The 14,869-nt window shown below is 42.4% G+C and overlaps 1 protein-coding gene across 15 annotated transcripts in view; it reads right to left on the minus strand.

Annotated features, from left to right (window-relative positions):
• DCLRE1C (DNA cross-link repair 1C) overlaps positions 1–14,869 on the minus strand; it is a 70,325-nt gene that overhangs the window by 13,249 nt on the left and 42,207 nt on the right. For 9 of the 15 annotated variants that reach the window (XM_045464792.1, XM_045464793.1, XM_045464796.1 and 6 more), the window contains 8 exons: positions 14,094–14,149; positions 13,440–13,541; positions 12,970–13,042; positions 12,647–12,787; positions 8,883–8,984; positions 5,753–5,889; positions 5,173–5,227; positions 554–642 (listed from right to left, as the gene is read on the minus strand). In XM_045464792.1, the coding sequence (XP_045320748.1) occupies positions 554–642; positions 5,173–5,227; positions 5,753–5,889; positions 8,883–8,984; positions 12,647–12,787; positions 12,970–13,042; positions 13,440–13,541; positions 14,094–14,149 (755 nt within the window). The remainder of the gene's footprint in view (positions 1–553; positions 643–5,172; positions 5,228–5,752; positions 5,890–8,882; positions 8,985–12,646; positions 12,788–12,969; positions 13,043–13,439; positions 13,542–14,093; positions 14,150–14,869) is intronic. The other 6 variants (XM_045464803.1, XM_045464801.1, XM_045464802.1 and 3 more) reach the window with 2 other exon arrangements.

Consider the following 14,869-nt stretch of genomic DNA (forward strand, 5'->3'; position numbering starts at 1 on the left):
AATTAAAAAACCACTTCACTATAATTAAGTGGTAAATATGAGCACTTAAATACAACCTGGTACATAGCTATCTAATTGTAGGATTAAGGGAAAGCAAAACCCATGTATTTGCTCTTGCTTTACAGAAAAGCAGTTCCCTATTCTGCAAGACTATTAAGTACTACAGTGACACCTGGCATTCAGGGAATACAGTATGGCTAGCTGATTACTCTCACCTGTTTAATGGGGTTGACTTATCTCTTACAAAATCTCAAATTTGATCTCTTCACTCTAGAGTTTGGAAGCTAAGGCACAGTGATGATAAAATACAAGAGTGTGTAAATACAGCCTGCCCTTTCTCTTGAGGGCCTCAATGCCAACTGTGCCCTTATGCCAGACTCCCAGCAGCCTTTAGGATTATCTATAACATACCCACTGGAAGAAAGCCATCATGCTCCCAACCAGACACGTATTTACAGCCATCTTATGTCCTGGCCCCTGTTCTCAGACCCGAAACTATCCTCTGCATCCATTGTGTTCAACAACACAAGTTCCACAAGTAGCAATTACTCACATTTCTACAACTTTATCCATAGTTGTGCCTATTGGAATGACATTGGGATACACATTCACAGGACAGATGTAGCTCAAGAAATCTTTAACCTAGAAGAAGGAAAATAAAATGAATCGATTATCTCTGTGGTGAAAAATGTGGGTATTATGGACGCAAACAAAAGGGAGGCCAGGAGAAAGAGCAGAACTTTCTCATGGTGTGGTTCTCACTACTAGCTGCCCATGGGGATCACTTGGGGGCCTCTATTAGAGGAGAAAGAAATCTCCAACTCTGAGACCCCATGCCCTAAAGTCCTTTTGATACTGAGCTACAGTGGGGTCTGGGATTCAGGATATTGAAATGTTCTTCAGGTGATTCTGTTCCACAGAAAGGACTAAGAATCACTGACTAATGGAACTCAAAGATTCTCTATTTCTTTAAAGTGCATGCATTAGTTTCCTTGTCTAAGAAAGTCACCCATAATTAACAAATTCCCTTCAAGTAAATTAGAATTAAGTGGAGTATTTAGTACACACAAAAAAGCAAGGTCTTTGAATTACATTTCTTTTCTCCAACAAATAAGAAAATTACATCTTCCAGGATGCTTGATTTGTTGTAATGTTTTTCTCTAGAGGACAACTACATGCAGAAATTTCATGAATACCTTGATTTTCTGCAAAGCTCAGAATGCTCGACAGAAACTCTGCCACTATTCCTCAAAACAACTCTATAACCCAGACAAGTTTCAGCTTTGTCATTTATTAGATCTTGGTGACCTTGTGATCTTGGTTAAGTTACCGAAAGTCTCTAAGTGTTAGGGTCTTCATCTAGAAGTATAAATGAGATAACACATGTCAAGTGCTTGGCCTGTTACCAAGCTGGCATATATTTAACATTCAATGAAATTATCCATTACAGGGGCGCTTGGGTGGGTCAGTCAGTTGAGTGTCCGACTTCAGCTCAGGTCGTGATCTCGCAGTCTGTGGGTTCGAGCCCCACGTCAGGCTCTGTGCTGACAGCTCAGAGCCTGGAGCCTGCTTCCTATTCTGTGTCTCCTTCTGCCTCTGCCCCTCCCCAGCTTGTGCTCTGTCTCTGTCTCTCTCTCAAAAACATATGAACATTAAAAAAAAAAAAAAAAACTCTGAAAGCACATTAAAAAAAATTATCCTTTAAAAAAATTATAATGACAACACAAAGGTTTTTTATTCCCTTCTGCAAATGGGGAGACTGAGTTGTAAGTAATCATTAGAACCCAACTTTTTTTTTTTATTTAAAAAAGTTTAATGTTTATTTTTGAGAGAGAGAGAGAGAGAGAGAGAAAGAGAGAGAGCTGGGGCGGGGCAGAGAGAGAGGGAGACACAGAATCCAGAGCAGGCTCCAGGCTCTGAGCTGTAAGCACATACCCATAACCGTGAGATCGTGACCTAAGCTGAAGTCAGACACTTGGCTGACTGAGCCACTCAGGCACCCCAGAACAACTTTTTCAAATAAAGAACCAAATCAAAAGAGGTAGGAATCTAGGAATTATCAATAACTCCGTATTAAAATAAAGTGGCTACCTTACTGAAAACAGGAGAGGAAAACAAGACCCATTTATTCTTCAGATAGATTTCATAAGCAAATTCTCCTGCACTTTAAGAGCAGGCATGCAAACAGAAACTATTATTTACCGGCCCACAACTTTTACGATTTGTATAATTAATTCAAAGCTGAGGCTAGCAGAAATCTGAGGCTTGTCAAGGCAACAGGGATAAAGAAAGTAATGTCAACCTATACCAGAAATGATTCGCTTCTACTTAGAAATGAAGTGGCCACAGGAGACAAGAGACACCCACTAGAGAGCCACCGTTTGTCACCTGTACAAACTGATGTCATCACATCAGATGCCTGCCTTAAAACCATTCACAAACACAGTCCATTCTCATTACTTGCAGGGGTTATGTTCTCGAGGTCTAGAATTAGCAAACACGAGGGGCACCTGGGTGGCTCAATTGGTTAAGCATCCAACTTCCGCTCAGGTCATGATCTCCCAGTTCATGGGTTTGAGCCCCACACTGGGCTCTGTGCTGACAGTGCAGAGCCTGCTTGGGATTCTCACCCTGTCTCTCTGCCTCTCTCTCTCCCTCCCTCCTTTCTCTCTCAAAATAAACAAACAAACTTAAAAAACATTAGAATTAGCAAACACTGAACCACGCTCCTGAGGAAAAGACAAGGTTCCAGTGGACCTCTGGTCACAGTGTCTCTGTGAGCCCATCAGTGCATCACCTTGTTTTCTGTGGGTTTCTGTTTAAAGACACCTACTTAATTCGTACTGTCGATTCATTACTATTGAACTCATACCCAACAGCACCATAACTCCTGTCTGTAAAAGCTTACCAAACACACGTATTTTCTCCATAAGGCCCACCCTTGCCTCTGTGCATGCTCAGGAACGCTACACAGCACCCCAGCCCCGCACTTAGGGGCTGTTCTAAACAGGAAGTCCCCAGCAGAAAGCACAGAAGTGTGTTCAACACAGCGCTAAACCGACTGCAAAAGGACACCTGTTAGCCCTGAGCTGAGCGGAGAGGGTAAGCACCACCCAATTCCGAAATTGGGAATATGCATGTCGTTAACCCCTTTCCCACCATTCTGCTAGGCATGTCTGCAAACAGCCATGCAGTGCTGTGACTATTATTTTGGGGTCACAAATTTTAGTGAACAGGTGAACCTGGAAACAATCCACAAATAAGGAGAATCAGCTGTATTTAGACAACAAAACTGACAGGAAATGATCCTTAAATCTATTTATGTTTATAAATCTAATTCAGCATGATCTATAGTTAGGATATAGGCCTACGAGTAGAGTTTTCAGGAAAGCAGGTCTCCTCCCCACCACAGAGCTCAAAGCGACCCTCCGCTGGGTGTGATCACTGGTGCTGACCCAGGGGGAGTGGGGAGGGGCGAGGGTGTTCAGCCACTTCGTGTCTGCTTACACACCAGGGAAATATCTCCTTATTGGAACATAATTGCATCAAATCCCAGGAAAGCTTATGCTTCCCAACTTGGGTGCTAACTACACCGAAGGAGTGAAAGGGGACAGATGTAGCCCTGAGTGAGAAGTAAGGCCTACACTCTTCACCAATGAGACACCTGCCCTGTGGCTGAGACAGCAAGGATACCAGCCATTGAAGGATGGACAGGAAGGGACCCCGATGCTGAGCCTGATGCCAACCAAAGACAGATCCCCAGGAGGGGACTCTGACAACAACATGAGATTTCAGGATAAAATGGGGGAAGAACACATTAACTAAAATCTATCATCAGAGTGAATTCCTTCCAAGCTGCTCTTGGATAACCTATTTGCACCTGAAAGGTAAGGTCAGATATTTCATAGACGCCCCTGTGATGTTTTGATAATATGCTAGTCATTTACAGTACTATGGCTGACTTGATAAGAATGCCACTACCTGGAGCTCTGGTAGAATCCACCTGTTCAAATCATTAACACATCCACGGCTCACTGCTGCAGTGCTGTAACCACATATCCCAAATACAAAAATAATAGTTACCAGGGAAATCAATTTTTTTAAAATTTCTTTTTTACATTTATTTATTTTTTGAGAGAGACAGAGAGAGACAGAGCACAAGTTGGGGAGGGGCAGAGAGAGAAGGAGACACAGAATCCGAAGCAGGCTCCAGGCTCCGAGCTGTCAGCACAGAGCCTGACGCGGGGCTCGAACCCACAAACCGTGAAATCATGACTCGAGCCAAAGTCGGAGCTTAACCAACTGAGCCACCGAGGAGCCCCCAGGGAAATCAATTTTTAAGTGCTGCAATGGTCAAACTAAAATTATGTGTGACTTAAAGTGTCATTCAAAGTCTGCTTTTATATACCTTTTTTTTCCTGACACATAAACAAAATTACTAAAACTCAGCACTTAGAAGATGCTAGCATTTACTTTGGAAGTGCGTGAGGAGTTTGCAAATAAATCACACGTATCAACTTCCACTGTAGTAGGTCAATTTCCTATATAAAGAGGATCCTAACAAAACCATTTAATAGGCCTTCTTCAATTGAGTCATTCTAATACAGTATACATCCTTCTTAAGGACGAGGTTTTTACCTCAATCACTTTGATTCTTCCCCAATTGCTGAAGGTTCAGGACTATTTTTTAAATAGCTTTCCGGCACAAATTTTAGAAGAGACCAAAACTCTGGACAGCACCTTAAGGCCACCCATAATGGTTTTATCTATAGTGCTCCTTCGGATAAGCTTTATAGATCCTCTTAAAAAAATAACAATAAAATTTTAAAATTAAAAAGGATTTATGATCCTCTCATGACGACTGAAAACAACAATTGAAGTGGGGAAGTTAAAATACATGCAGGAAGCAAGACAGGAAGAAAACCTTAATCATACGAATTCTTCTGTGTTTAGGCTGAAAACAGGTGCTAATAGCAATTTCCTTTGTGCTTGGTAAACACAGCTCATCTACTGAGATATCTTCCCTAAATTTCCTTCAGAAAAGCCACAACAAATCTTAAGCAACAGAAAAAGAGATCCCTCTGGCAGCCAAGGGGTTAGACTGCTGCCATCCAACATGAATGCCACCGAAGTAGTTGGCAATGGGGTTCTGAGGATGTGGGATCCTCTTACCTCACTGTAGGAAGAGTGAAAAGAAAAACAAGCTCTGTATGAACTCTCTCCAGTCCTAAAAGGAAAGGAAAACACAAAATTTAGAGGTCTTTTATCAAAACTAAGCTACGTTTTAAATTTCATGCCTTCCCATCTTCTGCTATTCCGGTATGAAATCACCCTATAATCAAGGGTTTCTCCCTGGGACAAGAGGGACCTCTTTCCAGAAACATAAAGATTTGTGGACATTGTGAATACCCAATATTAAGGAAGTGTTGCTACGATATGCTGATCATTATGCCCCTCACCTCCACCAAGGGCTTCTAGTTCCCCACAATGTCAACTCACTCCCAAGTGAGGCCAAACAAGATGTCTTCACTCTCGAGCCACCCAACTGGAGCAGACCTCAGGAAATTTAGACAGGAGACAGGTTTTGGAAGCGGAACCTCTTTAGCGTTTAAATTTCAGAAGTTATTTTCCACAATTATAATACATCCCCCTCTTTGGGTTAGGCTAGATTTGCATTTAAACTAAAATAAAGCACATAATTTGCCTCAAAAGCAAGGTTTCTCTCAAAAGACCTATGACGTTGCTTTCTTACCTCACAATTACATTTGTTTTTCTGGTCCTTTCTCCAAACCACATAGTGGATGGCTTAATGCTGATTGTGTGGAGTGGAATTCTATTTTTGGAAATATTTCCACAGGGTAATTTATTCCAATGAAAATATTCTTCTGCCTAAAAAGATTTCAAAAACAGAAAAACAGTTCCACATTTTCAACAAATCTGTTTGTGGGCAGGGTCTCAAAAACAAATGCTGTGATAAGTTTACAGACATGAAATAAAAAAGCAGACATGAGGAGATAATCAGATAATTCCAAATTTAGAAACATTCTGTGGAACTGGCCTGGACTCTTCAAAAATGTCAATGTCCTGAAAGAAAAACAAAATGTGGGAGATTTGATCTACACTTGAGACTAATGAGGCCACAGTAACCACAACGCACATTGTGACCTTCACCAGGGGTGCCGAGCTCCCCCTCCATACACTAAAAACAGGACACTACTATACAACTGGGGGAACTGTGAATACAGGCTACTGATCATCCAATTTTTTCAAAATACAGTTAGAGAATAAAGCAAAAAAAAAAAAAGGCTGAAAGACAATGGGACTATTTTCCCAAAGACATCACGTTTACACAGGGGTCCTGCAAAACCATTAGCACTCAGTGCAGACTAAATGTCATCAAGGGCCTTTGGTGCGTGTGCTGATGAGGAGGAGGGCTGCAGGGGTGCACCAGGGCTCTGCGAGCCGTGAGCAGTACTCCTGAGCCGTGAGCAGTACTCCCGAGGCCACGTGACCTAAGAACGAAGCCGCTAGAAGGAGTGTTTCAAGGCAGGTAGCCATGCAGGAAGTGGCAGGAGTGACCGTTGCCAATTTAGCTACTTCATGGGATGCAAGAAAACTCAGAGCAAAGAGAAATATGCCAATTTACAGGGCTTGTAAGGACCAGAGGCTACAAGTCCAACAGAAAAGGGACAAAACAGGGGCATCTGGGTGGCTCAGTCAGTTAAGTGCCTGATTGTTGATTTCAGCTCAAGTCATGATCTCATGGTTCGTGAGTTTGAGCCCCGCATAGGGCTCTGCTCTGACAATGTGGAGTCTCTCCTCTCAATCTCGCTCCCCTGTGCACTCTCAAAAAATAAACTTTAAAAAAAAAAAGGGGACAAAATAGTTGCTATTCTGTATGTACATGACTTTGATCCATCCGTAAATTCAATGAGTATGTGTGTGTGTGTGTGTGTGTGTGTGTGTGTGTGTGTGTAGACACACAAACAAAAGAATGAAACTGATGACTCGAGTTATAATATGCAGCTTACCAATTATCAAAATAATCTCTTACCTTGTAGCTATCCTACAGTGGTCTGAAGTAGAATATTCCATGCTGTAGATAAGAATTCTTTCTTTTTTTTTTTTTTTTTTACATTATGCTTTACTTTAGGGCTGATCAAGTTTACGTTAGGTTTTCGGGTGACGGAGCCAATGTTACTACCACAATGAGTATTTAAGTATATAAATGCAGTGTTTACTAAAATAAAAATTATTCAGCATCTGAATGCTCAGATATTTGAAATCTTAGGGGAAAATTATGATGATGCAAACCCCAGCTTCTGAAGATCATGATTTAATATTTGCGATGCTGAATGACTATATAAAATGAAATGAAACAAAATGTTGAGGGCAAATCCAAAATTTAATACCTGACATTTAATAATAGAAGGGCTTTTAATAAATGAAGGGAGTTCTAGGGTGGCATTCAAAAATAAATAACAAAAATGGGAATGCAAGCTGGTGCAGCCACTCTGGAAAACAGTTTGGAGGTTCCTCAAAAAACTAAAAATAGAACTACCCTACGACCCAGCAATTGCACTACTAGGCATTTATCCATGGATACAGGTGTGCTGTTTCATGGAAACAGCCCAAATGTCCATCCAGGGATGAATGGATAAAGAAGATGTATATATATATACATGTGTATATATATACATGTGTGTGTGTGTGTGTCTGTGTGTGTATGCACACACACACACACAAAATGGAGTATTAGGCAATCAAAAAGAATGAAATCTTGCCATTTGCAACTACGTGGAACTGGAGGGTATTATGCTAAGTGAAATTAGTCAGAGACAGATAAAAATCATATGACTTCACTCATATGAGGACTTTATGAGACAAAACAGATGAACATAAGGGAAGGGAAAGAAAAATAATATAAAAACATGGAGGGGGACAAAACAGAAGAGACTCATAAATATGGAGAACAAACTGAGGGTTACGGGAGGGATTGTGGGAGGGGGGATGGGCTAAATGGTTAAGGAGCACTAAGGAATCTACTCCTGAAATCATTGTTGCACTATATGCTAATTTGGATGTAAATTTTAAAAAATAAAAAAATTTTTAAAAATAACAAAAATAAATAACGAGTTGCAAAGACCTAGAAATGCTCATTTGAAATTGGACTAGTAAGAGATAAAACTATTTCAAAATCTAAAGCAAAGTTATATCTAGCTATTTATCTCAAATGAGTAGAAGAAAAGTAGTTTACAAATGTGCACATAGGTCATGAGTCTCAAACATATATCGTAACGGATTATAAATGTTTTCTTAAATCCTAAGCACTAACGTATTAATTTCATGATAAATACATTAGTCACTACATAACTCATTACAAATAAGTATGTATCAAATGTATATGGATATATTTCATTAAGAACCCTGGGGGTCTGGGGGCGCCCAGGTGGCTTAGTTGGTTAAGCGTCCGACTTCAGCTCAGGTCATGATCTCACAGTTTGTGAGTTCGAGCCCCGCATCAGGCTCTGTGCTGACAGCTCAGAGCCTGGAGCCTGCTTCGGATTCTGTGTCTCCCTCTCTGTCTGCCCCTCTCCTGCTCCCGCTCTGTCTCTCTCTCTCAAAAATAAACAAACATTATTAAAAAAAAAAAAAAAAGAACCCTGGGGGTCTGTGTCTATTTGCTAACGTGGTTCACGGCAAGGAGCACTGGAATGTCTCAGTGCACGGCCTCAGGCTAACGCTGTCGGATCTCTGCCTCAGTTTTCACATGTGTAAACTGAAGGGCCTAGAAAATGGGATTTCAGGGGTGCCTTCTGGACCTAAAATTCTGCTTTTCATGCATCACACCAACAGTAAGAAACACAGTTTATACCCTGTACCTTCGGATGGCGACAGGCATGGATCTGAGTATTCCGGTCTGTTGTGAGGTGATGAAGAATGTCGGGCATGTTCCTAAACATGTCTAATTTGTCCACATGAACCTGAGGAAAATAACACAGATGAGCATGTTGTTTGAGTTGTAGTTTCTATAAAGAAGTTGTTCAAGACTAATTACGGCAAATTATCCACTTAGCGAACTCTCTCTTCTTTCTTGAAACCTAGTTTTTGGCTATTTCAGTGCACCCTGGCATCCTGTCAGGACGTCAACAAAGTACAAACATCATATTTGCGCCAGTCAGCCTTAGCGCCTATTGGTGGTGGTAATAAAAACTTCTGGACGCCCAATTGGTGAACTTCATTGAATCACGCTGATGCAACTGACCCCGAACAACACAGGGGTCGGGGTGCCAGCCCCCACAGTCAAAAATCCGCTTACCTTTCTACTCCCCAAAAACTTAACTACTAACAGCTGTTGTTGAGCAGAAGCCTTACCAGTAACATAAACTGTCCATTAGCACATATTTCGTATATGTATCACAAACCATACTCTTACAATAAAGCAAGCTAGAGAAAAGAAAACGTTATTCAGAAAATTGTAAGAAAGAGAAAATACACTTAGAGTACCGCGCTGTATTTTTCTATCGAAGTATAGTTGACACACAACGTTACATTAGTTTCTGGCGTACAATGTAAGTGCTTAGACAACTCTGTGAGTCTATACATTATACTATGTTCACAAGTATAGCTACCATCTGTCACCATACATTACTGTTTGGGATACAATACTGTATTTACCAAAGAAAACCCACGCATCAATGGACCTGTGCAGTGCAAACTTGTGCTGTTCAAGGTCAACTCTACTGTCCTTCAATCCATCAAGAGTCATTCAAATAATATTTATTGTACGCCTACTATGTGTCAAGCTTAATTCTAAATATCAGGTATATAGCATGAACACAGCAGATGAAAACAAGAATCACTGACTTGTGAAGACACATCCCCCGCATGCCATGGTAAGTAAGGGCAGTTGGTGGGGGGAACACAGCTGGAGTGGGAAGCAGAGACCCAGAAGCCCCTTACCACACGCCCCTTTACTGGATTAACAGGGGGAGGGGCAGATGCAGAAAAACAAAAAAACCTTGAGCCACCTGTAGAATTTTAAGGTAGTCTTTATTGTTTTAAATTGTTAAACCAGTGTGTCTGTTTTTCGTGAAAGACTCTCTTCTACACGTGGGCCTGGGTGGCTCAGTCGGTTAAGCCGACTCTGGATTTCGGCTCAGGTCATAATCTCAGTTTACGAGTTCGAGCCCTGCCTCAGGTTCTGAGTGCCGAAAGCGCGGAGCCTGCTTGGGATTCTCTCTCTCCCTCTCTTTTCTTCCCCCCCACTCTCTCAAAATAAATAAACATTAAAAAAATTCTCTTCTTCAAAGTAAGTAACAAGTACCTCAGTTGATATTAGGACTACAAAATGGCAAAAAAAGTACTCTCATTTTGAAGTCTGATTAACAACAGATTAGGATAATGTCAAATCACTGTGGGTAATTTATACCAAGACAAGTATAAAAAGAATCCAAGCACAATTGCTTACTTATCCTGTGGCCTATTCCGCTCCCTTCCTGTTTACTAATGACTAACAAGAAGTAACAACAAATTTGCTTTTCTGGACTCTCTAAGTAGGAGACTAAAAGGGGTAAATTTTGAGATGTATAGACAGAGATACAGAAACTTCGATCCTCAACAAAAATAAAGGAGCCTGAAAAGTTGCCACAGATCATCTCTGAAGCCTCCCTGTTGCCCCTTTTTAAATTCCTGGTATGAAACTGTTTCCTTCCCCTACAGAGGGATTAAGGAGCCTAAGGGAGGGCTCACTCCAGGTGACTCTGAGGTCACCAGGTCACCACCAGAGGCTGCTCTTCCCCCTCCCTGGCCACTCCTCAGCCTCCTGACCAGGAGCTTCCTGCCTTCTCTATTTCACATGCACGAAAATGTACGAGACAAATTAGGGACTGAGAAGCAGCTGCCATCTCTGTACTTGGCCGAGACAGGACACGAGGAGACATACGGCAGATAATATAGATAAGTGCGTGCACATACACACAACCTGCTATCGCTGTGATTTTAATTTAAAAAGCCGGGAAGCCTGGGTGGCTCAGTCAGTTAAGGGTCAGACTTCAGCTCAGGTCATGATCTCACGGTTTGTGAGTTTGAGCCCTGCATCGGGCTCTGTGCTGACAGCTTGGAATCTGGAGCCTGCTTCGGATTCTGTGTTTCCCTCTCTCTGCCCCTCCCCCACCTCAAAAATAAACATTAATCTGAAAGGACACTTTAACACCAAAACAACAGGAAGGACAATCTCAGAATGAAAGCAAATCCTTCCCAAAATGGAGAAATGGCAACTTTACACCAATATATTTGGACAGAAGGACCTAAGGAAGGGCAAAATTAAGGAAAGAAGGACTAAGGGAGTCAAGACTTATAGAGGAAGTGAGAGAGGAATGTTTTAAATCTCAAATGCAGAAAAGCTAGATCTTTTTTATTTTACTGAATTACTCTGTGTATAATTCAGTTCCGGGCACACGTTTGTCAGCTGAGGGATCCATGTTACGAGGCCCAAACCAAAGTGGAACTTCAGTGTCCAACTAGCCAGGGCGCCTGGGTGGCTCAGTCTGTTAAGCAAATGACTTCGGCTCAGCTCAGGATCTCATGGTTTGTGAGTTTGAGCCCCGCACTGGGCTCTGAGCTGACAGTGTGGAGCCTGCTTGGGATCCTCTGTCCCCCTCTGCACCCCCCCCAACCCCGCTTGTGCTCTCTCTTTCTCTCTTCTCTTTCAAAATAAATAAATAAACAACAACAAAACAAAGTCCAACTAACTCCAGCACTTTGTTTTATTCAGAGTCTTTCCCAAACCTCCATCTTCTCTGAGGGGACGAGAGCACCAGCCGCGTGCTTAGCAGCCACATTCCCACACCGGGCTCCGTTGCTCGGTTCCAGAGCCCGGCACACAGAACCACGGGCAAGGAGACAGGCGAAAACTCCCCGCCAGCCTCATCTGACATGGATCCACCCACAGGATTCGGGGCTCTAGGACAGTGGTTTTCACATACCTTGACCATGACCTCCAGTAAGAAATAGATTTCCCAGTACACACAACAGACATGCACATAAATGCATGTGTCTGATTCCCTACATAAACTGTCACAAAACGATAATCACTCTGACTGCAAGCAATACACTCAGATAATTTCTAGTTCGAGATTTTTTTTTTTAATGTTTATTTATTTTTGAGAGAGAGAGAGAGAGAGAGAGAGACAGAGTGAGAGCGGGGGAGGGGCAGAGAAAGAGGGGGACAGAATTGGAAGCAGGCTCCAGGCTCTGAGCTGTCAGCACAGAGCCCGACGCGGAGCTCACACCCACGAACTACGATCACGACCTAAGCCAAAGTTGGACACTTGAGCGACTGAGCCACCCAGTTGCTTCCCAAGTTATTTTCAATGCTCGTCACAATCACGAAATTTATTGTGTGACCCACAGTTTTGAAAAAAAAATACTTCCTCTGTGGGCTCTTCTCTGCCACCAGGGCTGCCGTGGGCTCCTCCCCTGAGGAGGTGGACAAACAGAGGTGACATCCTACTTCACAGGGGCTTCCAACTTGTGCCACACACGCCCTGTGATGGGCTGCTTCCCTCTGCTACTGGGCTCGGTCTCTGGGGGAGGAGAGGAGAGGCTGGAAGGAACAACAGAAAACAAAGAGCTGTCACCGTACCTGGATTCCAAATTCCTCACTCAGGTGGGTGAACAGATACTCATACCCGTAAGCTGCTTTGCAGTTCAGCCACACGACATGGTACGGACTCCGAGTGATCCAGCTGCGAACCAGCTCTAATATTCCGCTCAGACACTCCTCCTGGGCGGGATTTTAAAAGGCATTGGACACTTTTAAGAGCATCGTCGCCCCTTCCATTCCCAACAGTCACAGATATTAAGGCCAACGGGGACAATTATGATCTGACTTGTTATTCTACAAACTTCCTACTAAAAATAATGGCCATGGTCCAGTCACCACCCTACTTCTCCAAGGAGACTTACTCGACTAGGAATCTGGTAAAATTTCGGATCGCAGAAAGTAGTATCTAGGTATACACTTTGGATGTCTTTCACTCTGGAAAAACAGCAACAGCAACAATTCGTATTAACCATCCACTGTGAAATAAAATATACGTAAACTTTAAACTCTCAGTTATTTTACAGGGTGTCCCATTCCACTTGGAATTTTTCTGTTAAATCAACTTTGTTGGGAAATGACTGCCACACAATAAAATACACAGCTTTTATACATAAGGTTCAATGAATGTTGACAAGTTCACATAAGTACTACCCCAATCAACACACAGAATGTTGCCATCATCCCACCCGAAGAAGAAAAATTTGCTTTACTGTGACACATAATAAACTATGATTTCTAATGGAAACAAAGGCTTGCATTTAGGGGGTGGGGGGAGGAGGAATACGACTTTGCAGACGGTTCGGTCATGCAAGGATTACATGAAGCCCAGTACCTGCCCCCAGAATGCAGGAGCTCCATTCTGGCAGCTTCCCCCTGTGCCAATCGGAAGTCTCCCGTGTACAAGACCGTTCCGTTATTGCCCTGAAATAAAAACCTGAGAAAGAAATACATCCTGGTGACTTCTAAGTCTCATACAGAATCCTAATAAAGCAAATAAACACTAAATCCATAGCAAATGTTTCCTGCCACACATAGCCACCTCCGATACAGAGTTAATGGGATGTCAGTAGCTCTAAACCACACCAGGCACTCAGCGGCCACCTTTCCCCTGGGGTAGGAAAAGAGCACATACTGGAATACCACTGTAGTGGCAATAGAAATCCCCTGAAATATGTTAGCCTTCTCAACTACAGGAGATCATTCCTGCACACAGAGAGAAAAATCCATGTGATAGGAAAATGCAAAGTCAACGGAGAAATGGCCATTGAAGACTTCCATTATAAGAAAGCCACATTTCAAACTCGATCTTTGCTTCAGTCCCCCAAGTTCAATTTGGAAACGAAGACTAAAGAAACTGCCATCTACATTTTAAAGAAGTCAAGAAATCTCCCTGCACATACTATTTTCTGGACCCTAAAGATTCATTTACATAAATACAACACACATCTACGTAAAATAAAATGGTGAAGTAGATGAGCCCCCTTACATAACTGATCCTGGACAATGACCAGCTGGTAAGAGAGTCACAACAATCTCTTCCTTCTAAAAAGAAAATAAAGAAAAAATAATAATAACAGAAGTTAGTGTTAGGACCCAGCCTAAAAAAGCCCTCCTTAACAGAATATATTCAAGTAGTTCTCAAGAACGTGGTATGCCTTTTCTGATTTCCTCGTGCACCAAATCCTGGACACAAGGGGAATCGTTGCCCACAAAGTGACAGTTAAACGTACAGTGATTGGATGAACCAGCAATTCCACTCTCAAGTACACACACGAGAGAAATGAAAACTTACACCCACATGAAAACCCATGCACAAATGTTCACAGCAGTACTATCCATACTGGCCAAAGACTAGTAAGAGCCTGAATATTGATCAACCGGTGAGTAAATAAACCAAATGTGGTCTATCCACACAGTGGAGTCTTATCTGACCACAAAAAGAGACGAAATACTGATACATACCACAACATAGGTCAACCCTGAAACCATCATGCAAAGTGAAAGGCGTGAGTCACACAAGACCACAAGACCACACGTTGTACGATTCCACTCATATGAAATGTTCAGATTAGGCAAATCCAACAGACGGAGAGTAGGGGTTGCCATGGGCTGGGGGAGGGAGAAATGGGGAATGACTGCTAATGGGGACAGGGATTCCTTTCTAAAATTGATTGGGGTGATGAATACACAACTCTGTGAATACACTGAAAGCCAGTGACGGGGGGCTCCTGGGTAGCTCAGTCGGTCAGGGGTCCGACTCTT

Source organism: Leopardus geoffroyi, chromosome B4 (assembly GCF_018350155.1).
Source record: "Leopardus geoffroyi isolate Oge1 chromosome B4, O.geoffroyi_Oge1_pat1.0, whole genome shotgun sequence".
Taxonomy (NCBI): Eukaryota; Metazoa; Chordata; class Mammalia; order Carnivora; family Felidae; genus Leopardus; species Leopardus geoffroyi.